Consider the following 27,737-nt stretch of genomic DNA (forward strand, 5'->3'; position numbering starts at 1 on the left):
AATTGGGTTTCTTGCTCTGCGAGAGATTTTAAAATAAAAGCAAATGCTGATTAAATGCACTATGGTGTACCAGAAAGTACATCCGTCCTTCCAAGGAAAGTTCAGTGTTACTGTAACACACAAAAGCAAGAATCTTAGATGCTTGAAATGAACAAATTTAATATTTTATAACCTTTCATGGTATTTCCTGGGTTCATCAACAGCTTAAATATATCAGGGGGAAGGAATGATGAAGAGGAGCACAAAATAAAGCATGCTGCCTTATATTTTAGATTAAAAATATAGTCTGAATGTAAAGTTAAAAGAAAACCTGGCAGGCACCAATAGGCATTCAAAAACTGCAAGAACAGTAGTGAATGTCATTAAGAAATCTTCCAACTATGTATTTAAAGGATATTTTGAATACCAATGGGTGTTATATAACTTAATAGTTAATAATGAGGAATATTAAATGCCTCAAATGCATTTTTGTGGTTGTGGTAAATCTTTTGAGTTTACAAATAGTCCAGAAAACTGTAGCTGGAGATTTTAATTTAATTTTGCATTGGAATAATATTTTAAGGGGGAAAATGGCTAGCTGACAGCACTGAAATGTTTTTCATAGAAACAACTGGGAATTGTTGGTGAATAGATAGATACAATTAAATCCCAATGAATAGAATTATACTTTTTATCAGCCCTACATGGCATGTTTCAATATGGAACCATTTCTTTAAACTTCTTTGCAATTCAAAGTTTGATCAAACAGATGCAGTGGAAACAGGAAAATAAACACAGTAAACTATTGCCTTCTTGTTTGAGATTTGAAAAGTAAGATTCTTTGAGAATACTTCATAGTAACTTACAATGAAATTCTCAATTTATGGCATTTTGGTATTGTGTAGATGTAGAAGTAGCCATAGAGCGGATGATTTTTTTAATGCAATAAATCTTCTAGAGTGCCCATTCAGTGAATTTAGATATACCAATACATTTTAGATATTACTGAAACAAGTGACATCTAGAAAGGTCCTTGGGTTTACATGAGATAGCGATAAGTATTAAAAAATGCAAGGACTTCTGTTTGTTATCCATGCGTAAGGAATCCTTTTTCAAAAGAGCCCCTACCATTATCAAATTATGAGACACACACAAGTTATTTTGAAAAGTCTTCAAACATGTAAAACAATCCTATAGACATGGATATCACTAGATGGAGTATACATACTTTGTATTGACTATATTATTGGTAGAAAAAAGTAGAAGAGTACAATTGTAATAGCAAAGATATGGTCAGAAGCTGACTATCATACCAAAATTTGTGCAAATTCTACATAAAAATTATAATGGAAAAAGAAAACCAGCCAATTGTCACAATATAATCTTGAGCGTATCACCACAATTTTCAAAGAGAACATCAGGAATAACTTTGAAGTCCTGAACCTCATTGATAGGGAACCATGGAATGAAGTCAAAAAAAGTTATTAAGATTGACTATAAAAAGGGACTGCCAAAACCTGAGAAACAACAGAAAATCTCAGAACAAATAGTGAGAAATATTGCAAAGTCAATCTGATAGGGATTCCAATCTCAAATTGGTAAGTTAAAGGATGCCAGTGGGCGGATAGTAACTGTCAACAACTGCAATCAACGAAGAAAAGAAAACGAAAATGTTTGACTTGGGTTTTGTTTTTTTTATTCTTTTTACTATTTTTTTTGTCTTTCTCAGTTTGCATCAGCAATATTGCTTGTTTCTCATTAATTCCCCTAAAACCTGCCTGTACTTTATTTTCAGCCTGTACACTGATTACAATGACTCAAGCTACATACTTAAAAAACACCCACTCACATAGAGTCGCACACATCCTGCATTAGTGTGTGTGCCCTGGTTGTGTCCATCAGTAGGATGGTTGTTGTAGGCTAGATATTATTACTATCCAAGTGGTAAGAAGAAGTTAAACTTTAAAGATGTTAATATATTATTGAATTATATCCCCAGATATGAAGGGCTTTGAATAGTCTTGGGTTGTGGTAAAAGCAATTATATGGACCGTATCATACCCGTATATAGGAATGTTCAAAGGTCATGCATCAAATGAGTAAAGGAATATTTTGAAGAAAATGCTACCAATTCAATGTAATTTATAATTGGGCCCTGATTTTTCATACATCTTTTGTATTCTTTAGAGGAGCATAGTGGACTCTAAAAATTGCTTTAATGAAATGTGTCAGCTCTCAGCCTTTGAACTAGCTTTTCTTGGCAGAGATGCAAAATTGAAGAATGGGCTTTCCTATAGTCTAGATTTAATCTGTGTTCAAAAACTGAATCACAGTGATTTATATAGTCATGCCGTTACTATTTTAACCATTATTGAAAACTGCAGAAATGTTATCCTATTATATTGTTGCAAGCCTATTTTAGATTTATAAGTTGTGTTTAAGTATAATTTTAGGCATTCAGGTTTTGTTGAATAGTATGGAATGAAGTTAGTGCTTTTTCAACGTTTTTATTTAACTTAGTAAAATACAGTTTAGAAGATACCTGTGTGCACACTAGATGTTATGTTGAGAACTCTGGGCCCATCATACATAATCAGTGGTAATTAGCAACATTAAAATTAAGCCCTTGCTTGTAGTTTCAGATGAACACACATTGTTGTGAGAGAAAGTAATGTTCACAGTTAACGTAATATTCTTCCCGTGTAAAATATCACCTAGTTTTAAATTAATCTTTTGCAACAGAATTCTATGCTTTGGAAGTTACAGGTAAATTTTATCCTGTTCTCCCTTCCCTTCTACTTGGGTTTATTACTTAGATTTCATTGCCAGGCCCAGACAGAAATGTAAGAGAAACCCAGTTTAAGTTACTGCAACCTCTGTGTGAAGACAGGAGATAACCTATATGAGTGAAAATGTAGACTGAGACAGGTTTTAAAGCCCTTGAATACTTTCAGTGTGGATGGTATAAAGTATTTTGTGTGACAGTCTTGAATTACTTAATGAAGGAATATAATATTGATATGCTGAGATTTTCTTACCGTATATTTCTTACCACACATATATAGTTATATATGAAAATGTAATATCAACATTTCTGAGGCATCAACTTGTCTTTGGTTGTATAGAATATTTTAATTTTCCCTCAGAATAGCCATAGTATGGATGAGCCTGTTTCTTTGTTATGCTTAAGTTAATTTGGGATGTCATGAGGGTTCTCACCTGTTCTCACTATTTTTTTTATTTTATGTTTTAATTTTGGCTGTTTTCTTCCTGTTTTTTTCCTGCTAGCCACCAAGCATCATACTTGTGTTTAATACACATTTAGATGTATTAAATGCCTTTTAAAAATAAGTGTGCTATATTCTAATCCTATTGTAAAACTGAATTGAGTAAAAAAGGCAAACCACACAGTGAATAGATAACATAGGTTTTAGTTATCTATTCAATGCATAGTTTTTCTCCCCTCCCCCTAGTAATCTATACTTATGACTAGATGCAACATCTTTAAGATTAATTTATGAATAAGCATTTATGAGGGATATCTTGAAAAATATTGATACTACCAGTGAGGACAATGATACATCCAGAATTAATTAACCAGACAGATTGCCTGTCTTGGAATGACACAACCAGTCCTGTCTACAACAAGGTCAGTTCTTGGTAAAACATACTTTCATTTGGACATAGTGTCTACTTTTAGAGAGAGAGCTTGGCAGCCTTATTATTTGGTAATCTGGTGGCAGAAATATCTTAAGAGCCTCTTGTTCAAAATTGCTAACATACCCACTTCTGTTTATGGTCACTTCTGTTTTACATTACTGAGGGTGGAGTACTCTGGGCTTGTCTTTAAGTCATTTTGAAAGTTCAGTTGTCTGGCATATCATGGTCAAACTCTTTCAGGAGATGTAGCAAAGATGCATATTGCACACAGATCCTTGCATAAAGAAATATTTGAAACTTTTTGAAGTGACAACTTTAATCCTTTAGGTTTTACATGGTTAGAAAGAATGCTTTCTTTAATATTTTCTACCTTTAAGCTCATCCAAGTAGACTGTATGGGCATTGCTGCTATCAGATTCTGCTATGTGACATCCAAGGCTTATGGCTGTTGTGACTCAGGGTCAGCCTGTGGGCCCGGCAGCCGGCTCGGATGTATCGGACGACTCAGATGAGGGGGAGGAGGAGGGTGTGGAAGACGAACCGGCTGATGATGGCTTGGAGGCTTTGCAGAGCCCTCAGCCGGGGACCTCCTCTCAGCTGCGTGAGCCCGATAGTGCGGAGGATGATGACCCACAGCTGGCCCTGTTCAAGGACGCCCGACGCAGGAGGCAGTCGAGCAGGAACAAACAAAGAAAGGCTGTGGGACTCCTCGGGAGGAGGCACAGGGAGACCACGCCCTGAGCTCTCAATAAAAGGAGTGTTTGGGGAGGGGCTGGTTGCTGAAAGCAACCCTTCTGCTTGAGGATTCAAGTTCCGGAGTTTTGGTTTCTTGTTTTGTTAATTGAATAATAAATCTTGGCAAACGCTTTTCAGCCTTGGACGCTCTCCAGTCTCTTCTGTTTAAATAGGGGTTTGCCTTTCTACAAGGCCGGAAGAGGGCTGGTTCAGAACAATGGCTTCCCAGTAGAGCAGGCATGTCAAACTCGCGACGTCACGTGACGTTGCGCGACGTATCAGAGCTTTTTCCCCATTGCTGGCAATGGGGTGGGCGTGGTTTTGTTGTGACGCATCCGGCCCATGGGCCGGCAGTTTGACACCCCTGCAGTAGAGGCATTCTTCCTTCTGGCCAGCCATAACGTGTGTTTTTTAAAAAAAATTAGGGAAACTGCTTAGAAAGCTTTTTCTTGTTACACATGTAACTGGAGCCAGCTTGTATAGGTGATCATATTATAAAAATACCGATATACTCTGTTGATACTTTCAATTAAGGAATTTTATGGTATATGTATGCTTTTTGGCATGATGAATTTTTTTGGTTTTGCTGGGAAGCAGGATACTTACCTAATAATTAGAAAGCAGCCTAAATTATTCAGAGAATGAGGAACTGAGTCACTGCATCACACTACAGTATGGATTTTTGTAGCAGCACTGCAAGTACTGTTACCCCAACATTTTCAGTAATTTCCTATGTAATGGGTTTAATGAGGAAGGACAAAAAAATTAGATTATCATAGTTAAAAGAGTATTAGTAAACAAACAGGAGTTTGATTAAGGATCCCTGTTTGGATGCAGAAATAATATAGCTGCAGCTAATTTTTTTTTAATAAAAGAATGATGATGTATGTCAGATATAAATACTGATTCTTTTAAATTCAATTCCCTGTAGGAATTAAATTGCTGTTAAGATTCTTTGTTTATTAATCAGACTTGCAAATGTTTTTCCCACTCCCTTCTTTCCTCGTATGTTCAATTTAGGTGGCAAAAAAGTCAGATGAAGTCCAAAGAACGATAGTACTGTACTGTAAAACCAGAAACTGTCATAGCTCACTTGCCTGGTGGTCTGGCAGAGCATTAAGATGTCTGTGGACATGAACAGCCAGGGTTCTGACAGCAATGAGGAGGACTACGATCCAAACTGTGATGAGGAAGAAGATGAAGATCCTGGGGACATTGAGGGTTACTATGAAGGGGTTGCCAATGACGTGGAGCAGCAAGGAGCAGATTCCTTTGATCCGGAGGAATATCAGTTTACCTGTTTGACTTACAAGGAGTCGGAGAGTACCCTGAATGAACACATGGTCCGCTTGGCTTCTGCATTAAAGGTAAGGAGTTCTGCAATATTTGATGAAAGTGCCCTTTTTATTGTTGCCCTTTATTGTTCCAAATAAAAATGCCATATCCAGTTCTTTTGTTGATTAGGAAGCTTTGTTATAGAGAAAGGAGCGTGTGATTCACCTATCCCTCATAACTGCTCTACAAGATTTGAGACCCAATCTGGTGACATTCTCTTCCCTTGGTGTATCTATATCTATATCTATATCTATATCTATATCTATATATCTTATCTATCTATATCTATATATCTATATCTATCTATATATCTATCTATCTATCTATCTATCTATCTATCTATCTATCTATCTATCTATCTATCTATCTATCTATCCCTTCGTATTGAATTGATTTGGATCTCTAAAATAACAAAAGAGGAAGCTGCTTCAAGGAATAAAGGGAAGTGTTCCTTTGTTTTCTGCCTTGCTTCTTATGAAATGATTTTGAATCGGGGTGTTGTGTTTACCATGCTCTGGGTAAAAGTGACTGACTGAAGCCAAATAAGATTGTGATTCATTAACATGGATGTTAGGGAAATTGGCGATAGGCCAATTAGGTTTGAACCAGCAGTTAAAATAGATTTTATTATTTATGCTGAGTCCAGAATTTAAATGTAGAATAAAAAAGACATACCAATGGAAGAGTCCTTGGTGCTCTCTGAGCTTGGTTGTTTTTTTAACAGATGTTTCATTACCCAACTGGGTAACATCATCAGTGCTAGAAGGGAATGGGGTTAAGAAATAAATATTCCGAGGACTTCCGGTGGCTGCGCGGCGCCGGAGACAGCCTTCCCGGGCTGCCCGCGGCTCAGCTGAGTAATTTTCACCCGAAACAGCGCCGAACAGCTGTTCGGGTGAATTTGAAGCCCCCTCCTTGGGAGAAGAGGAGGGGGTGAGGCCCCAGGTAGGGGTTGAGTTCTCCGGGGCCGCCTGAGCTTGTAGCTTGGGCGGCTGAAGGATTGAACTCCCCCGTAGCCTGGGTCGCTCCCAGCTGGCCAGCGTCTCTGCTCCGGATTTCTTGGAGCAGAGCCAGGCGTTTGCGACCACCCCTGCCTGAAGGAAGGACTATGGAATAAAAGGAGCAGGCAGAGCGGTACAAGAGGGAAAGGTGAAGAGGATTATTATATTTTACTCTCGAGCTTGATGGACTTTTTAAACTTAAAGTGAAAGTGCGTCACAAGTGAAAGTAAAAGATGGCGGCTAAACCTCCCCCAAAAACTCTTCGGAGTGGTGGAACTTCTCCGGTGCAACAATCATCTTTGCAGGCGTTGCGTCCTCCTGATGTATTGACACCGAAGGATTTACAAGATGCTCTTGAAAAACATGCCCAGGTAATTCTGGAATCAATGGGTGATAAATTTGCACAGATGGAGGAGAAATTGGAGAAATTGGAGGAGAGAATGGAAGAGAGGATGGAACAGAAGTTCAGTGTGATGAAGGTAGACATTTTGTCTTCAGTGCATAAAGTGGCTGAATGTGTGGAAGATCTGGATGAAAAAGTGGAAGATTTGACTCAAAAGAATGCCATATTAGAAGCAAAAGTATTGGAGAATGAAGATTTAAGAGACAAATTGGACAGAGAATTGAGTCTTGCTCAATATTACCAGATGCAGTTTGCTGTTAGAATCAGAGGCTTAAAAGAGAATATTAAGGAAGATCTAAAGCAGCTGATTTCTGAGGCTCTGGAAGTGGTATTGAATCAGCCAGCATCTGAAATAAAGGGAGGCATGGATAAAGTGTTTCGTGTGAATTCATGGATTGCTAGACAGAGAAAGCTGCCCAGAGATGTGGTGGTTTATTTTGCAAAGAGGGAAATTAGAGATGAAGTTATACAAGCTGCCTATGATTCTAAAGTTGTGATTGCTGATCAAGAAGTTTTGGTTCTAAAAGAAATTCCTCCAAAGATTTTAAGGAGAAGGAAGGATTTTACATTTCTTGTGCAAGAGCTCAAGCAACGAGATATAAGGTTCAGATGGGAGATCCCAGTTGGGTTGATGGTGATGCATGAAGGTAAAAGGTACCGTCTGGTTACTGTGATGCAGGCGCGAGATTTTTACAATAACGTTTTAAAAGCAACCTCATTATCACTTCTGGAAGCTGCAAAGAGATCTGGAGAAGGAGAACATCAAGAGGCTGAAGATGGACAGACAGAGGAGAACGGTGCTGGAGGAGATCAAGCTACAACTTCTTTGGATGATCCTAGAGAGCAGAGGGTGACGCGTGCTGCTTTAAAACGATCAAAAAAAATAAAAGAACAAGATCAGCAGAAGTCTATGGAATTTCCACAACGTACTTACAGCCAAGCAGTGGGAGGAGCACGGCCTAAAAAAGATAGTCCTATCAAAGCAGTGCTTCAAGAGCTTTGGGATGATATGCATGACAACTAAATTTTTAACTTGGAACGTTAATGGACTAAATTCACCACAGAAGAGGAAGAAAGTTTTTCAATATTTAAAACAATTCAAGGTAGATGTTATATGTTTGCAAGAAACGCATATTAGAGTTGTGGATCAAAAGTATTTATCGAACTCAAGGTTGGGTACGCAATTTGTTGCTTCTGCAATGAATAAGAAAAATGGAGTGGTTGTTTATGTTAAAAGTGCTTTAACAGCAGACTTAATTGAAGCAGATAAGCATGGAAGATACGTTATGATAGAGCTGCTGCTAGAAGGTAAAAAGACGCTTCTAGTTGGATTATATGCTCCTAATCAACAACAAGCTGACTTTTTTAGTTTACTTCATACAAAGCTTACCCAGTTGGATTATAAATCTTTTATTTTTATGGGGGACTGGAATGGTGTTTTGGATGCACAGATGGACAAGGCTGGAGCTTTTAAGCGCGTCCCAAGTCATGCTAGACTGCCTAAATCCTTTTTTGAAATGAAGGATGACTTGGAACTGCGAGATATTTGGCGCGAGAGACATTTGCAGGAAAAGGATTATACTTTTTTTTCTGACAGACATCAATCTTTTTCTAGGATCGATTTTATTTTGTTGACTAATGATTTTTTTTAAGGACTAAGAAGGTGAAGATTTGTGCAAGAACTATTTCTGATCACAGCCCAGTTTGGCTAGAGGTTGATAAGGAGAATAGAGATAGGCGCTCGTGGCGCGTAAATGAGAATTTGTTTAGAAATCAGAGAAATGTGGAAGAATGCAAACAGCGGATGAAGGATTTTTTTGAAATGAATATGAATAAGGGCACCTCTATGGACATGGTTTGGGATGCTAGTAAGGCCTATATGAGAGGGGTGTTGATATATATGAATAATAAACATAGACGTGCTGTGGAAGCTAGGAGGAAAGAACTGGAGAATGAAATAAAGGAAAAAGAAAAGGCTTTGATTTTGAATTCAGAGGATGTGAAGATTAAGGAGGCTATTAAACTGTTAAGAGGACAATTTGATAAATTAATGGCTGACCAAGTGGCAACCAATTTGCGGTTTGCCAGGCATAATACCTTTTGCAACGCCAACAAACCAGGTAGATGGTTAGCTTATAGATTGAGGAAAAAGCAAAGGGCTTCTAATATAGACAAAATTGAGCATAAAGGAAAGGTTGTGTTCCAACAGGACCTTATCAAGGATGCTTTTGTGGATTTTTATTCTAAATTATATGCTAAGGAGAAGATTAATGAAAAAGACATTGATATATATTTGGAGAATGCTAGCATCCCGGTTCTTACGCAAGTACAAAAAGAGGGGATTAATCAATTAATTACAGAAGAAGAAATTTTTACAGCAATTAAGGAATTGAAGATGGATAAAGCACCAGGTACGGATGGTTTGTCTGCGGCTTATTATAAAAATTTACAATTAGAGATGATGAAACCGTTAAAGGAACTGTTCCAGACAATCCAGAGGGGAGGAAAGGTGCCACCGTCTTGGAGAACAGCTTTTATTTCCTTGATTCCGAAGGAAGACCAAGAGGCTACTCAAGTTAAAAATTATAGACCGATATCGCTTTTAAATACAGATTACAAGATATTTGCTAAGGTGTTGGCTAATAGACTGATGAGGGTTCTGCAACAGGTGATTCATGGGGACCAAACGGGGTTTATTAGTGGTAGGCAAATGAAAAATAATGTGAGGCATATAGTTGATGTGTTAGAGTTTTTGGAAAGGAACAACCAGATCCCTGCGGCGCTAATCTTTTTAGATGCTGAAAAAGCTTTTGATCAATTGAATTGGCAATTTTTGATGAAAGTTTTAGACAAAATGGATTTTGGGGAAAAATTTTTACAACCGATTAGGGCATTATATCAAAAACAAACTGCCCGAATTATAGTTAATAATAGTTTGACAGAAGTATGTAATATTGAGAAGGGCACAAGGCAAGGGTGTCCGTTATCGCCCCTGTTATTTGTGTTAACATTAGAGATATTATTGGTTAAAATACGGAATTCGGAAAAAATTAAGGGTATACAAATTAGAGATCAGGATTATAGATTGAGAGCATTCGCAGATGATCTGGTTGTTACAGTGACCCAGCCAGAGAACTCTGTTGTGGACCTGATGGAGATAATAACACAATACGGGAAGGTTTCTGGATTTAAAGTTAATATACAGAAAACCAAAATTCTGGCCAAAAATATGACAGTTTCGCAAAAGGCTCTCTTAGAAGGATTAACTGGATTTGAGATTGTTAAAAGGGTTAAATATTTGGGGGTGCTTTTGTCGCCCTCTAATACAAAGTTATATAAAAATAATTATGAAAAACTATGGGGGAATATTCAAAAAGAATTGGAGAGTTGGGAAAAATTGCAATTGTCCTTGTTGGGACGGATCGCAGCAGTGAAAATGAACGTCCTGCCTAAATTTCTATTTTTATTTCAAATGATACCGATTCTTAAGAAAGATTCTAATTTGGAGGAATGGCAGCGAGGTATCAATAAATTTGTTTGGGCAGGGAAAAGGCCACGAGTTAAACTTAAGATTATGCAGGATACTCGTGAGAGAGGTGGTCTTAAAATGCCTAATCTTAAACTATACTATGAAGCTGCTGCATTAGTAGGAATAAGTGATTGGATTAATTTGACACAAGAGAGATTATTAAATCTTGGCCACGATTTGTTGTTTGGCTGGCATGCATATTTGTTGTATGATAAGAAGGTAGACAATGTGTTTAGAGTGCATATTCTAAGACAGGCATTGTTGAGAGTTTGGAAGAAGTATAGACATAAGCTGGATTGTAAAATACCACTGTGGGCAATTCCGAAACACGCAATAGAAAATATACATGCTGGTTTCAAACATGATGTGACTACGTACAAGGAGATTCTGAGCTTGGAAAGAAATGTTTGGAGTTTGAAATCATATAGCCTCTTGCGAGAAGAGAAGGTTGTTCAAAATTGGTTTCAATATACTCAGCTACGGGCCAGGTGGAAAGAAGACCAGAAAATTGGTTTTACAATGACTGATGAAAATTTGATAAAGCAAATTAGAAATCAGGGTCCAGCACATATCAAACGGATATATCTTGCATTGATAGAAATTGACTCAGAAACAGAGCTTGTTAAAGATTGTATGATTAAATGGGCCCAAAATATCCAAGAAGTTGTTACAATGGATACGTGGGAAAGGATTTGGGTGAGGAACGTAAAATTTACACAAGCTCAAAATCTAAGAGAGAATTTTTATAAAATGTTTTATAGATGGCATTTAGATCCTAAAAAGCTTGCAAGTATGTATCCGAATTATCAGCCTAAATGTTGGAGGTGCGGTGACGAAGACGCAACATATTTTCACATATGGTGGACTTGTAAAAAGGTTAAGGCTTTTTGGATAAAAGTCTGGTGGAACATGCAGAAGATTTTTAAACAGAGGATAAAGTTTTGTCCGCAACTTTTTTTGTTGGGAATAATTACAGATGCAACAGTTGTGGACACTAAGTTGATGTTGAATTTAATTACGGCAGCAAGACTCTTAATAGGTCAGTATTGGAAGAAGGAGGAACTGCCGACTATAGAAGAATGGACTTTAAAGGTTTCTGACCTGGCAGAGATGGCAAAGATATCGGCCTATTTGAAAGATCATTCGCAAGAACGCTATATTATGGAGTGGAGAAAATGGATTGAGTATATCCAGAACAAATATGGGACTAAAAAGTTTCATGTAGCATTTGAATAAGTCTTTCCTTCTTTTCTCTTTTTTTTTCTTTTTTCTCTTTTTTTTATATATTTTATATTAATAGTGTTTGTAGTTATCCTATATGAGCTAGAGAGTGATAGATTTTAGAGTTTACGGTTGTTAACATATGGTTGTTTATGATTCTTTTTTTTTGTTTTTTATACCTTGTACTTAGCTCTGGGAAGTCGGGGGGGGGGAGGGGGGGAGGGGTAAGGAGGGAGGGATAGGGGAGGGGTAGGGGGGTTTGTTACAGACAAAATGTATGATAAAACTTTTCAATAAAAAAAAAAGAAATAAATATTCCATTCCAACCTGTATAAATAGGAATTAATCCTTTTGATTGTGTTTTGCATTACTGAAGAGGCCTTTATGTAACTAGCAACCATTGTAAGTCTTAGTTACTATCCTTAATAGCACTTATCTCCACCTTGATCTCTAGTCTAGAAATTATAGAAAATTACACAAAAAGAAACCCAAAATGCTGTGCAAATTGTATCAAGGGTAAAATAGATTCTGAGCCATGGGGAAATAAAATGCATAAACATTAGGAGTACCAATCTGCCAATAAGATATTTTGTTATCTGTTTTAAGAAGTAATAATAATGGTGTGTTTTAAACAAAGCAAAGTGACTATAAAGGTAAAGGTAAAGGTTCCCCCGCACAATTGTGCTAGTCGTTTCCGACTCTAGGGGCCGGTGCTCATCTCCGTTTCATAGCCGAAGAGCCAGCGCTTGTCCGAGGACATCTCCGTGGTCATGTGGCCGGCATGACTAGACGCCAAAGGCGCACGGAACGCTGTTACCTTCCCACCGTAGTGGTCCCTATTTTTCTACTTGCATTTTTACATGCTTTCGAACTGCTAGGTGGGCAGAAGCTGGGACGAGTAACAGGCGCTCACTCTGCTACGTGGCACTCGGGATTCGACCCGCCAAACTGCCGACCTTCCGATCGACAAGCTCAGCGTCCTAACCCACTGAGCCACCGCGTCCCTATAAAGTGACTATACAACCTCATAATTACTATACAGGTAGTCATAGCTGTCTCCTGCTGACGATTAATTGTCCTCTAAGAAAAAAGATAATTTTTAGCAAACTAAACTAAAAATAGCAATAGTCTGTAAGTGTGAGAACTTGATTAATCAATAAACAACATCTTGTTGCAGCAAATTTTTTTAAAAATTGCTGCCTCTGTTTGGCACTTTCACTGATGAATCTGGCACTATAGAGCTGTGGTTGGCCTAGTGGTTAGAACGCAGCACTGCAGGCTAACTCACTCCTCACTCCAGGAGTTCGATTCTGAGCAGCTCAAGGTTGACTCAGCCTTCCATCCTTCCGAGGTCGGTAAAATGAGGACCCAGATTGTTGGCAATATGCTGACTCTGTAAACCACTTAAGAGAGAGCTGTAAGGCACTGTGAAGCGGTATATAAGTCTAAGTGCTATTGCTATTGTCTTAACACATTGTAATAACTTGCCATGAACCTTTACAGACACCAATAGCTGAATTTCTTATCACTAAGTTTTGTATTGTAGAAAATAGTTTTGTTACATCTCCAATTATTTTATCTGAATTTAAAATATCATTAAATTAAATGGACTAAATGCAATTATGCTTCACCAAATGCTGGGAAATTGATCAAGAAATAGTTAAGATGTGTGTCACTTGCTTTCCAGTAAGAGTAAGTTTTTGAATGTTCTCTGATGTTGGCTTAAGTGCTATGGTAATTTTCCTCTCAAGATTCATGTTGCTACTCTTAGTTTATTTGCCTATCAGCAGTTGTGTCTGTTTACCAGTTCTCCCCGCTGTTTGGGACAGTTGATATTCTCTACAAGACAGTTTCAAAGTTGTTCTTGTCTATCATTGAGTTATTAATATGCTCACCTCAGCAGGAAGGAGGATGATACATGTCTTGTGAAAACTAAAAGAAATTCAGTCCGAAGAAGTTTATGCAATTAGAGAATTGTTTTAGCCTGCTGTTTGTTTTTTCTGTTATCCGGAAAAGATGTTTGCAAAGTCAAAGGCTAATTTAACAAGAAAAGGCTAATTAACAACATCTACTCCTGTTAAATTGTACTTGAGATATTCTCTTATAAGTAGCCTACTGAGAATCCTGAAATTCGCTAAGTCGGAGTTGGAGTCCCCACAGACCAGATAGTCTTGTTTCAAGGAAAGATCTAATTGTTTTTGCCTGAGCTAGACAGCTATTCCACTGACTTTCAAAGCATTCTTTATACTTTTAAGTCTCAAGCTTGCTATGTGATATGCGGTGTCACCTTTTGTAAAACAAATTTGTATAGCATTGGAGTTTAGGCTGTTTTTTTGACAAGTGTTGGTATAATTCCATCAGAAGGACCTAAGTTGGTCAGCCACGTACACTACAGATTTGAAATGTGATGCAATTTCTTCACCGGAATGAGGAAATCAGCCATACCCAAAATATTATTTTCTTTGTTGTTGCTCTGATTCATGGATCCCTTCAAGGTTCCGGCTTTTAGGCTTTGCTGAAAACTCATTTTGTAGCTGTTGAGGTTAGTAGTGCACAAAGAGGAGAATTATCTGAATGACATGTCAGTATTTCTGCAAGGAGATTGTGGTAGTCTGTCATTTATCTCTACCATGGAAGCCTCAATATCATTTTTTTTAAAGAATCCAAAACATGTTTATTCTTCAAAAGAATCTATGTCTTTCAGAAAAAAAAAGTTGTACACTCTTGAAATGGTGGGGAATCACACTATTCCAATCCCCCATCAAGCCCCAATTTTCGTAAGAGAAACTTGTTAATCTTACCATAGATCCTTAGAAAAGTAGGAAAGTTTTAAATAGATGTCATGTAAATCATCCAGAATCTTGGGATGGGCAATGTACAAATTAAAATTATATGGATATCAAATTGCATTTGCAATTGGTAATTGGAAGAATGCAGTTATCTTTACCCAATTTCAGATTTTAAAAACCCAACAGGAACCACTAAAGGATTAATTAGTTAAATGTGCTGAAAAAGGATTTGGCAAATTTCTGATTGAAAAAGGACAAGAGTTGAAAATGAGTATTCCATATCTTCCCTGAGTATCCCTTTAACTCTTTTTATTTAACATACCTAATAGAATTGCTATTTGAAATTAAAAAGTTCTTATTGTTTCCCTTAATGTTTTCATCTGCACTTCTCAAAATTATTATTGACCACATACTTTTGCCGATCAGGGTTTGCGCTTTTAGTTCTTTTCATTGTTTCATTGTATTCCACTGTTTGAAGAAATCATCTTAAATTGTGCAACTTCATGAATACTACTAGAAAACCATTCTGACCTTTTCCTGGACTTGATTGATTTTTCTATATTACGTGATAAATTCTAAATGCAATTATTGCTTTAGACAATCTGTAGACACTATAAAGAGATCTGGATTTCTTGTTTTCTGTTTTTCTTTTTTTAATCAGTCTCCTAATTTTTTAGGTGTTTTTCCCAAGGTAAACATATTTAACATATTTGACAGTGGGTCCCAGCTGTCAGCTTCTGAATTTCATATGTTTTAAATCAGGGGTCTTCAGACTTGGCCCTTTTAGGACTTGTGGACTTCAACTCCCAGAATTCCTCAGCCAGCCATGCTGGCTGAGGAATTCTGGGAGTTGAAGTCCACAAGTCCTAAAAGGGCCAAGTTTGAAGACCCCTGATTTACATTTTACAATATTACAGATAGTTTCCTGTTCTACAATGCTTACATCTCAGTCTAAATTACGGTCATATCTTTGGTTGTTTGCCCTCTGGCTGACTCCAGGACTGACTAGGTATTTTGTGGAAATCAATCATTTAGTTATTTATTGTGCATAGATTTATTGTGCATAGATTTATTGTGCATATCTGAAGATAACTGAAACCCACCATTATTACACGAACATTTCCTATGCATCCTATGCATCTAACTCTTTTTTCACCATCTCAGAATCATTCTCATTGATTACTGTCACTCAATGGTCATTCAACAGATCGTTGTTTTGATTAGCTGGGCCATAACAGATTTCCAGATCTAATTACGTTTGTGACCAGTACCCTGTGGTCTTCCAATATTTAGGATATTTAGGATATTAGATGTTATATGTTCTGTTACAAAAAGAGCAACAGCTTCCCCAATATGTCTTTCCTTGTCCTTTTTATATCCCTGTTTCATCGTGTTTGTTATACCTACACAACCAGGTACATTTACCGTATATACTTGAGTATAAGCCGAATTTTTCAGCCCACTTTTTGGGCTGAAAAATTCCACTTCGGCTTATACTCCAGTCAACAAAAAAACTTAACGAGGACTTGTGCGCGGCCGAGGCTTTGGTGCTTCCGGGATCGTGCGCACCTCTCCCAAGCCACCGCCGTCCGGAGACCTGCCGAAGTTTGGGGAGGTTTGGGGAGGTGCGCGCGCAAACCTCCCCAAACGTCGGCAGGTCTCCGGACCTCCGCGCCCTGCCTGCCTGCTTCTTTCCGCAGCGGAAAGAAGCAGGCAGGCAGGGCGCGGAGGTCCGGAGACCTGCCGACGTTTGGGGAGGTTTGGGGAGGTGCGCGCGCACCTCCCCAAACCTCCCCAAACTTCGGCAGGTCTCCGGACGGCGACGGCTTGGGAGAGGTGCGCGCGATCCTGGAAGCACCGAAGCCTCGGCCGCGCGCAAGTCCTCGGTAAGCTCCGGGCGGTCACTTGCTTCGCGTCTCCTGAGGGAAGGGGGGGCGACTGGAGCGGGCGTGTTTCCTCGCCTGCTGGGCGCCGCGATTTGCCCAGGGAACGCGCGGGCCCCGAATGGCAGCGTGGAGCGAGGAAGCGGACAGCCAGGGCTTCCCCGAGAGCCGCGGCCACACAGGGTATTCCTGTGTATTCAGGCTTGCAAAATGGCGGATCGAGCCTCTGCTGGCGGCAGAGGCTTGCAGAGTGCGGATCTAGCCTCCGGCGGCGGAGGCTTGCAGAACGGCGGATCGGCTTATACTCGAGTCAATAACTTTTTCCAGTTTTTGGGGGTGAAATTGGGGGTCTCGGCTTATACTCGAGTCGGCTTATACTCAAGTATATACGGTAATTCCCTATCTTTACTCAGAGGCTTCTAGATCTGAAATAGAAACATTTATACATCGTGTACTTTTTCGGATGGTTTGGCGTGAACCTTACGTTTTGTGCTATGTTTTAATTATTTATTTAAAAGATTTGTGTGGCTGCCTATCTTGTGCCACACAATTCTGGATGGCTAGCAGAAGCAATAAAAACAAATGAAACAATAGAACCAATACAAAAAAAAGAAAGAAAGAAAACAAGGAAAAACAGGAACCTAAAACATAGCTATATCCATTCAATATTTTATGACATCTTGAAAGTTTTATGGCTCACCGATGACTTAACGTGAGGTGCATTCTGCGATACATCACTTATTTTCCAGTTTATTCTTGACTTGTTTTATGTCTGTGTCCAACACTTTAATCGTTTGCAAACTGGGAATTAACTAGATGAGTCATAATTGCTTTGCTCATTTGCAAAATCTTTTCTAGCTTCTTCAGCAAACGTGGTTAAACGTTCCCTGAATTTGTCTGCAGTGGAAATACAGCCAGTTTTTAGGAAAAACAGATGGGTCTGTTTTAAGAATAAGTGGCACACTATTTACAGAGCATCAGAGAAAATGCTCAGGAGAAAGTAGGTCGGTCATTCATCAAGACAGTGACACAAATTAAATGGTTAAAACAAAGGAAAATTAATGTTATACAAGGGCCAAGTCAACATCCTGACCTTAATTCTTCAGAAATGTTGTGCAAGGACTTGAAGCCTGCAATTCATACAAGGAAACCCACCAACATTTTCCTTATATCTGTTGTAGTAAAAACAGACACAAACAGTTTTAATTTTTTTTTCTGTAGTCTTTTTCAGTTTTTGGGGTTTTAACTTCTGTCATCCAATATTATCCTGTTTTTTTATGTTTTTAAATTATTGTTAGTAATTGTCTAATTAGATAACAATTTCTTTTAGCATTTTGAAATTTTTACTTCCAATATTTCTTTAAGGGCAAGCCTTTATTCTCGTGGTTTTTGTGTATTATTAGACAATGTTTCTGATCTCTTGAGAAAGTCTTTTGTCTATTGGCTTCCTTTTTACTTAGCACTTCCTAGCCTCTATATCAAGGGTGTCAAACTCAATTTCATTGAGGGCCGCATCAGCATTGGGGTTGCCCTCAGGAGGCCGGGTGGGTATGGCCAGGGTGGGTGTGGCCTACTGCTTGGGCGTGGCTAGAGGGTGTGGCCTACTGGGTGGGCGTGGCCAGCTCTACATCATTGGCATCAAGGGTGCCTATGGGGGCCTGGGCAGCAGTGGGACAGATCTGAGGGTCTCTGGCAGAAGGAGGGTCTCTGGGCCAGGGCCAAGGCAGTGGGGGCCGTTCCCTCACTGTTTCCAGGATGGCTTTGTGGGCCACATAAAACCACTTCGTGGGCCGGATCTGGCCCCCGGGCCTTGTGTTTGACATGTCTGCTCTATATCATCTTTCCTGATCTATAGTATTTATTACCACAAAGTTTCTATTACTGTGATCTTTTAGTTATTTGGGAATGATGTCACCCTTTTAATCTCTTTTTAAAAGAATCTTCATATTTTCCCCCTTGTTTAGTTCCCCTCACCTCAGATATTAGGTGTTCATTTCATTGAAAAATTTCAGATACTACAAGTTTCAAGTTGCTTCTTTTATGATGCGCTGTAATTGCTGTAATCTTTAAAAACAGTTTTAGAATTGAGCACAAAAAGCAATACATAAATACTGGTTAAGTAGCTGGAAAAGGAGCAGCATAGACTCTCTATTTTGCAATTTAGCTTAGTGGACCCTTACTGCATTTGCCATGCATCAGGCCTGTGGAGAAAAATGGAAATATCAGCTTTTTAGATGAAGATAATCATCCAATCATCATTTACTGCTATCCAGCTGTAAATCAAGATGATGCCAGTTCTTAGTGTTTTTTATTAATCAAGTTTTGCAATCCTCTGCACAATGATAGGTGATCTGGACTACCCAGGCCATCTGTAAGTATTCTGTGATACAAATCATTTTGTATGGATTCAGTAGTACAGATGGTCCTTAACTTACAACCTTTTGTTTAATGGCTGTTCTAAGTTACGATGGCATTGGAAAAATGACTAGTCTTTGCACTCACGACCATCACAGAATCCCCATGTTCACATGATCAAAATTCAGGCACTTGATAACTGGCACGTATTTATTATGCTTGCATCATCCCTGGGTCCTTTGTTTGCTATTGGCAGCCTTCCCAGTGAAGGAAGCCAGATTCACCTAACAACCATATCATTCACTTAACGGCTATGATTCCAATTGTAATCATAAGTCAAGGTTTATCTGTATCTTCAGATGCTAAATAACCTATTGTACGAGGGCAATTCAGAAATAAACCCCTGTTTGGTTATCAGTGACAGATACAGAACTTTTATTATTCACATTAGAAAACTACAACATTGCATTACTTTTTGACATAATTGCCAGTCAAATTGAGGCACTTGTCATAACGTCTTACAAGCTTTGAAATTCCTTAGTAGTAATCACTCAGTGCCAAATATGGGCTATTGGGGGGGGATCAAAAACATCCCCATGGAACTGCTTCAAAAGTTCTTGGGTGCATCTAGCGGTGTGCGGGTGAGCATTATCGTGAACCAACCCCATACTGGAAGTGGTGCCATAGAAAATCCTGACAAATGTGAAGATGCCAAAGGAGTACTGCTTGTGAAGTGCATGGAGTGTGGTTCGACCACCAATTCAGTATTCCACTGTGAAACATTACGAAAACTCAGATGAGCCATTCCTAACAAGCATCGGGGCATGCTGAATTCCGGTGTGGTGTTAGTTCACGATAATGCTCACCCGCACACCGCTAGATGCACCCAAGAACTTTTGAGTGTCTGTTATTGATAACCAAACAGAAGTTTATTTCCGATTTGCCCTCCTATAATGAATACATATTGGACTGTCAGGTCATTTGTATTAATAAGCATCATTATTTATTAGGGTAGTTGCTTATCAGAGGCAACCTTAATTTCTGGCTATAAAATATGTGAATTGCTTCAGTTTGTATTCTTCTGCATGCATAATTTTTCTGAAGCTTTTCTGGAAGCTTTTTTAAAATTCAGAATAGTGGGGGATAACGGAGAAACCTCAGTAGCAGTCCTTGGTAGTAGAGTTACAGGACTGCCTGGCACTCATTAGACTTTCCCCTGCCGCTCAGAGGACAAGACACTTCTTTGAAAATCATTTTTGGAGTGACAAATGTTGTGCTTTCATGGTATTTGTGTTCCAGATCTTGAATGTACTAAACACGTTTTCAATTTCACCATCGGGGTACGATTTGATAGTGTATTTTTTGAATTCTGATATTATAAAACATAATTTCTGATATTGTCCCCTTTATTCAGCTGCTTAAGTACAATTTCCCTAGCTTTTGAAAAACAAATTGTTAGCAATTCCCTCAGAGGTGACCAAGTTACTACACAGCTAATAGTTCTTCTAGTGATCAGGTGCAGTAATTCTGTACTCAGTTCTTTACCTAGTTCTTCTAATTCTGGTCTATTGTACCTTAAGCATTGAGTCATGTCATTTTTGCAAATTTTGCATCTTCTGGATAGTTATTTTGCATTTTGTATTTATCACAGATTTTTGCATTAACTCTATTCCACAGTAATAAGTACTCAGAATACAATTAAAGTGAAAGAGATGACATAGTGACGAATAATGAAAAAAAGTTACACAGTGCTAGATATTGGCCATTTGTGAAGGAGCTATGATGTCATATGTGCTAGATATATTTGCTCTTTTGGGGAACAGATTGGAGTTGCTTAACCATGCAGAATCCATGATTTCCAGTTTGACAGGCACTGAGCCGTAAACCATGATTTACAAAGCACAAATACAGGATTCCATACTGTGTTAAGCCAAGCAAAACTATATTGCTTACTGTGAATGCTGTCCATGAACAGCTGGACTGTGTTGCAGTTTGACGTGAGATAGGAATCTTCTCTGGTGAATCTTCCCTCCAGTTATTAATAGATAAAAGGTTCAAAGCACAAGGCAGCCCAAATGTTATTCAGTGGAACTTCCATCCTTCTTTATTGTTTTTCCAGCTGCATAGATCTGAAAAGAACTGAAGTCCAAATATATTGTACATGGTGAGCCACCTGCCACTTATCTCTAAAGTAAATCCTAAATAGGAAAAAAAGAACAATATTCATATTGTTTACAGAAGGCAGACTTTGGGCTTCCTTTTAGTGCTAAAATTTTGAAATTGGAATGAACAACGTACACTCTTGGATGGCAGATACGTTTTATTCCGATATGAAACTGAAAAGCATAGTGCATAAAAGAAAAACAATAAACAGGAAGGGATCCTCAACTTTCCTCAAAACATTTCTCAAATTGTGAAACATAAATGTAGTTGCAGGCCATGCGTGTTTTATAATTCTACTATTCATAAATTCATTTTTTTCTTTCTCTTTCTCTTTCTCTCCCCTCTTAGGTATCTCACGCAGTAGCTAAACTTGTATTAGTTAGCTTCCATTGGCAAATCTCGGAAATTTTGGAAAGGTAAGCATATGACCTTAGATATGTGTAAATCATCTTTGATGCTTTACAATGAAAGCAGGCACAAATATTGTTTCTCTTGTTAGATTCTTGTAAAGAAATATTTTAAAAACCCACCATATGTTTGGATCAGAACCATGGTAAAATACCTCTCTCTGTTCGTTCTCCTAACTTTATGGACTTGCTTGTAAGGTTGCCCTAGTGCAGGAGTAGGCAACCTTGGCTCTTTTATGACTCGTGGACTTCAACTCCCAAAATTGAATATGCTGGCTCAGGAATTCTGGGAGTTGAAATCCATGAGTCATAAAAGAGCCAAGGTTGTCTACCCCTGCCCTAGTGAAATCTATAATGTGGATTAGTCCCAGAAATGAATTGAGTGAGGAAAAATGACAAAGATTTATTGCCTTATGTTTAGGATTTTGAATAATGAATTCAGTTTATGTATAGGCAGTCCTCACTGACCACAATTGGGACTGGGAATTTTGTCACTGTGTGGTCATAAAGTGAAATGTGACCATTGAATGAACCTTTATTGTCAAAGTACAACTATGTGTACATTGAGATTAGCTGAACTTACCTTTGTGCTCCCACCCCCCAACACACAGTGACAACAAACCCTTCATCTTACTACACCATGTGAACCAACTACACCACACACCGGCCTCCCAAGTCAATTCTGCGTAAAATTCACAAAAAGTATTTCTCATTCAAAAGCCTAGTAGCCCACGGATAAAAGCTGTTTTTCAGCCTGTTGGTGCGGCTGGCTATACTCCTATATCTCCTACCTGATGGTAGGAGAGTAAAGAGATACCATTCAGGGTGTGAGGCATTATTTCCAGCTGTGGCCATGAGGCGAATCATCACAGGTAGTCAAGCACAACGTGACTGCAAATTGCAACTTCCTGCCAATTTCCCCATTGACTTTGCTTGTTGGAAACTGGCTGTGAAAGTCGCAAATGGCCATCATGTGACTGCAGGACACTTTTATGACCATTGTAAATGCATGCTGGTTGCCAAACACCCAAACTGTAGGCAGGTGATTGCGGGTATACTGCGACAATGACAACTTTGAGGACCTGTCGCAAAGCACTGTTGGTCAGCACTGTTGTAACTTTGAACGGTCACTGAATGGGTGGACAGTAAGCAAGGACTATCTCTACTGTCTTTATAGCTAAAGGGCATTAAAAGTCATCTGACCCTTTATGGTGGATGAATGTAACATCACTGGCTACACCTTCCACCATCCTGAGGTTTTGATGCGCAGCTCTTTCTTCATCCGCCATCAGAATTGGGTAGCAAATCACACCGTTACATTTTGTAACAAGCTGGGTTTGAGAATAGTATTGGATCCGCTAAGATTGGAATTGGAAACTGACCACTGAAAAATACTTAGACTGGCATAATAACTCAAAAAATGTGCCTGTGTATACATCTCTCTCTCTCCCTGACTGACAACTCTTCTGTAACAGAACTGTTGTTCTTGCTATGTCCCCATCTTCTGCTACTTCTGTACCCATTTTTGGAGTGTAGCCCTACAACACTGAATTATGATCTCAGCTGAAAACAAGATTACCGCCTTTGTTGTGCAGCATTTTGCTCAATACCGGTAATTCTTCACTATCTCTTAAAATACCTTTACTTTGGAACTTGTGTTTAAGATTATTTCCAACTTCATGAGATTCTTCAACTGATCTCATTTTTGGAAATGTCCAATCCATGGATTGGTGACCTTTTTTTAAAATTGATGTAATATGTGCTGGTGGCAGTACCTGTTCTGTTCCAGCCTACTACCGGCCCTGCAGAAATGTCAGGGACAACCCCTTTTCAAAAGTCAATAGGCTGAAAGTAAGCCAACCAAATTTATGTGCAAAAACTAAACGAAACAGTTCAAAACAGAGTAAAACAAATACAGACCGAGACTATATCAGAAGCTCTGCAAACGGTTGCCTTCAGCAACCAGCACCTCCCACTCATTCCCCTTTTAAACACAATTTCAAGGGGTGGCTTCTCTTTGCCTCCTCCCGAGGTGCCTCATTGCCTTCCTTTGTTTACTCCTGCTTGTCTGCCTCCTGCTTCGGGCGTCCTTGAACAAAGCCCGCTGTGAATCATCTTCGTCCAAGCTTTCAGGCTCACACAGCTGGGTCTGAGGAGGAACAAGACGGGAGGGGCCTGGCTGACAGCTGTGCGATGCCTCAGAACTTTCCTCTGCAAGCTCTCCAATCCTCTCCTCCTCCTCCTCCTGCTCCTCCTCCTCCAAACCCACAGGCTGACACTGAATCACAACAGTACCTTAGAAGAAAAGCCAAGAAATTGCAGTTAGGTACAGAACGCAGAGGCCACATTTCTATCCTGTGCTTCAGGTGAAAGGAAGGGGCATTCTCCTGCTCTTTTTGCACCAGTTTTCCGTAGGTTTCCAAGGTAGATTCAAGACATACATCTCCATATAGCTGAGACCCACTTATTTGATTGAACGATTGCCCCTGTATGTTGTATTCCAAAAGCTGCAGTTTGGAATTTTGGAATTCCTTTCTCCATAGTTCAACTTGCTTCTCTGACTAAATTTAACAGCAACCTGGAAATGTATTTGTTCCGCTGAAACTTTCCTCTGTATTAGTTTTATAATGTATCAACTGCATTTTACGTCTATATTTTTATGTGTGTTTTTTTTTAAAAAAATTACTAATATAATTGTTTATGATGGTGGTTATTTTCCATTTGATTTTGTTATTAATAATATTTTTGTTAACCTTCATGAGCTGGCTTTGCCAGGAAAAGTTGATTATGGTATTTATTGATTTAAGATTGTGACCTGATGAATTCATTAATTTCACAGGTATGGCCCTATATCTGTCTAATTTTTTTTTCTGCTCTCAGGAACACATCTAATTCAGTTCAATTGCTAGTGGAAGCAAGGGTTCAGCCTGCCTCATTCAAACACGTGAGTAACTCGATTTTCTAAGGCCAAGAGTCACTCTGGTTAGTGAGGTAGGCAGCACGTATATTTACTAAATAAATAAATATTTTGAATGCATGTAATTCAAAGATGCTACGTAGCAGAGGGGTGTTGATATATATGAATAATAGACATAGACGTGCAGTGGAAACTAGAAGGAAAGAACTGGAGAATGAAATAAAGGAAAAAGAAAAGGCTTTGATTTTGAACCCAGAGGATGTGAAGATCAAGGAGGCTATTAGACTGTTAAGAGGACAATTTGATAAATTAATGGCTGATCAAGTGGCGACCAATCTGCGGTTTGCTAGGCATAATACTTTCTGCAATGCTAATAAACCAGGCAGATGGTTAGCTTATAGACTGAGGAAAAAACAAAGGGCATCTAATATAGATAAGATTGAGTATAAAGGAAGGGTTGTGTATCAACAGAATCTTATTAAGGATGCCTTTGTGGATTTTTACTCGAAATTATATACTAAAGAGGACATTAATGCAAAAGATATTGATAAGTATTTGGAGAAGGCTAGCATCCCGGTTCTTACGCAAGTACAAAAAGAGGGGATTAATCAACTGATTACAGAAGAAGAAATTTTTATAGCTATTAAGGAACTGAAGGTGGATAAAGCACCAGGCACGGATGGCTTGACTGCGGCCTATTATAAAAACTTACAATTAGAGATGATAAAACCGTTAAAGGAACTATTCCAGACAATCCAGAGGGGGGGAAAAGGTGCCTCCGTCTTGGAGAACAGCTTTTATCTCTTTGATTCCGAAGGAAGACCAGGATGCTACTTTAGTTAAAAATTACAGACCGATATCGCTTTTAAATACAGATTATAAGATATTTGCTAAGGTTTTGGCTAATAGACTGATGAGGGTTCTGCAACAGGTGATTCATGGGGATCAAACGGGGTTTATTAGTGGTAGGCAAATGAAAAATAATGTGAGACATATAGTTGATGTGTTAGAGTTTTTGGAAAGGCACAACCAGATCTCTGCAGCGCTAATTTTTTTAGATGCTGAAAAGGCCTTTGATCAATTGAATTGGCAATTTTTGTTGAAAGTTTTAGATAAAATGGATTTTGGGGAAAATTTTTTACAGCCGATTAGGGCATTATATCAAAAACAAACTGCCCGAATCATAGTTAACAATAGCCTGACAGCAGCATGTAATATTGAGAAGGGCACAAGGCAAGGGTGTCCGTTATCGCCCTTGTTATTTGTGTTAACATTAGAGATACTATTGGCTAAGATTCGGAACTCGGAAAAAATTAAAGGGATACAAGTTGGGGATCAGGACTATAGATTGAGAGCATTTGCAGATGATCTGGTTGTTACAGTGACCCAGCCAGAGAACTCTGTTGTGGACCTGATGGAGATAATAACACAATATGGGTAGGTTTCTGGATTTAAAGTAAATATACAGAAAACTAAAATTTTGGCTAGAAATATGACAGTTTCACAGAAGGCTCTCTTAGAAGGATTAACTGGATTTGAGATTGTTAAAAGGGTTAAATATCTGGGGGTGATTTTGTCGCCCTCTAATACAAAGCTATATAAAAATAATTATGAAAAACTATGGGGGAAAATTCAAAAGGAATTGGAGAGTTGGCAAAAATTGCAATTGTCTTTGTTGGGACGGATTGCAGCAGTGAAAATGAATGTCCTGCCCAAATTTTTATTTTTGTTTCAAATGATACCGATTCTTAAGAAAGATTCTAATCTGGAGGAATGGCAGCGAGGTATCAATAAATTTGTGTGGGCAGGGAAAAAGCCACGAGTTAAACTTAAGATTATGCAGGATACTCGTGAGAGAGGTGGCCTTAAACTGCCTAATCTTAAATTATATTATGAAGCTGCTGCATTAGTAGGAATAAGTGATTGGATTAATTTGACGCAATTGAGGTTATTAAATCTTGAGGGCCATGATTTGTTGTTTGGCTGGCATGCATATTTGTTGTATGATAAGAAGGTAGATACGGTGTTTAGGATGCATATTTTAAGACAGGCATTGCTGAGAGTTTGGAAGAAGTATAGACATAAGCTAAGCAGCAAGATACCATTGTGGGCAATTCCAAAACACGCAATAGAAAATATACATGCTGGTTTCAAACATGATGTGACTACGTACAAGGAAATTTTAAGCCTGGAAAGGAATGTTTGGTGTTTGAAATCATATAGCCTCTTGCGAGAAGAGAAGGTTGTTCAATCTTGGTTTCAATATATTCAATTACAGGCCAGGTGGAAAGAAGACCAGAAAAATGGATTTACAATGACTGATGGAAATTTGATAAAGCAGATTAGAAATCAGGGGTTAGCACATATTAAACGGATATACCTTGTATTGATAGAGATTGACTCGGAAACAGAGCTTGTTAAGGACTGTATGATAAAATGGGCCCAAAATATCCAGGAAGTTATTACAATAGACATGTGGGAAAAGATTTGGGTGAGGAACATAAAATTTACACAAGCTCAAAATTTAAGAGAGAACTTTTACAAAATGTTTTATAGATGGCATCTAGATCCTAAAAAGCTTGCAAGTATGTATCCAAATTATCAGCCTAAGTGTTGGAGGTGTGGTGATGAAGATGCAACGTATTTCCACATATGGTGGACTTGTAAAAAGGTTAAGGCTTTTTGGATAAAAGTCTGGTGGAATATGCAGAAGATTTTTAAACAGAGGATAAAGTTTTGTCCGCAACTTTTTTTGTTGGGAATAACTGCAGACGCTACAGTTGTGGACACTAAGCTGATGTTGAACTTAATTACGGCGGCAAGACTTTTGATAGGTCAATATTGGAAGAAAGAGGAACTGCCGACCATAGAGGAGTGGACTTTAAAGGTTTCCGACCTGGCAGAGATGGCGAAGATTTCGGCTTATTTGAAAGATCATTCGCAAGAACGCTATATTATGGAATGGAGAAAATGGATTGAGTTTATCCAGAACAAGTATAGGGTTAAGAAGTTTTATGTAGCATTTGAATAAGTCTTCTTTCGTTTTTTTTTCTTTTTTTTTATTCTAGTTTTTTATATATATTTAATATTGTTAAGGTGTGTCTTATTCTATATAAGCTAGAGAGTGATGGATTTTAGAACTTATAGTTGTTAGTATATGATTGTTTATGATTGCTTTTTATATATATACCTTGTATTTAGCTCTGGGAAGTCGGGGGGGGGAGGGGGAGGGTGGAGGGAGGGGGGAAGGGAGGGAGGTTGGGGGGAGGTAGGGGGGGAGCAGGGAGGGGGAAGGGGGGTTTCTTAAGGGGAAAACTGTATTTTAAAACTTTTCAATAAAAAAAAAAAGATGCTACGTAG

General features: G+C 38.6%; 1 protein-coding gene across 4 annotated transcripts in view; it reads left to right on the top strand.

Moving 5' to 3' along the window:
* Positions 1–27,737, top strand: part of ARIH2 (ariadne RBR E3 ubiquitin protein ligase 2) — a 45,886-nt gene that overhangs the window by 1,514 nt on the left and 16,635 nt on the right. For 3 of the 4 annotated variants that reach the window (XM_081320478.1, XM_081320480.1, XM_081320479.1), the window contains exons 2-4: positions 5,395–5,741; positions 21,402–21,469; positions 24,341–24,404. In XM_081320478.1, the coding sequence (XP_081176604.1) occupies positions 5,496–5,741; positions 21,402–21,469; positions 24,341–24,404 (378 nt within the window). In that variant the 5' untranslated portion in view covers positions 5,395–5,495. Of the gene's footprint in view, positions 1–5,394; positions 5,742–21,401; positions 21,470–24,340; positions 24,405–27,737 lie in introns of those variants that run through there. The other variant, XM_081320481.1, reaches the window with a different exon arrangement.

The sequence above is a fragment of the Vipera berus genome (genome assembly GCF_964194415.1).
Source record: "Vipera berus genome assembly, chromosome: 2".
Classification (NCBI taxonomy): Eukaryota; Metazoa; Chordata; class Lepidosauria; order Squamata; family Viperidae; genus Vipera; species Vipera berus.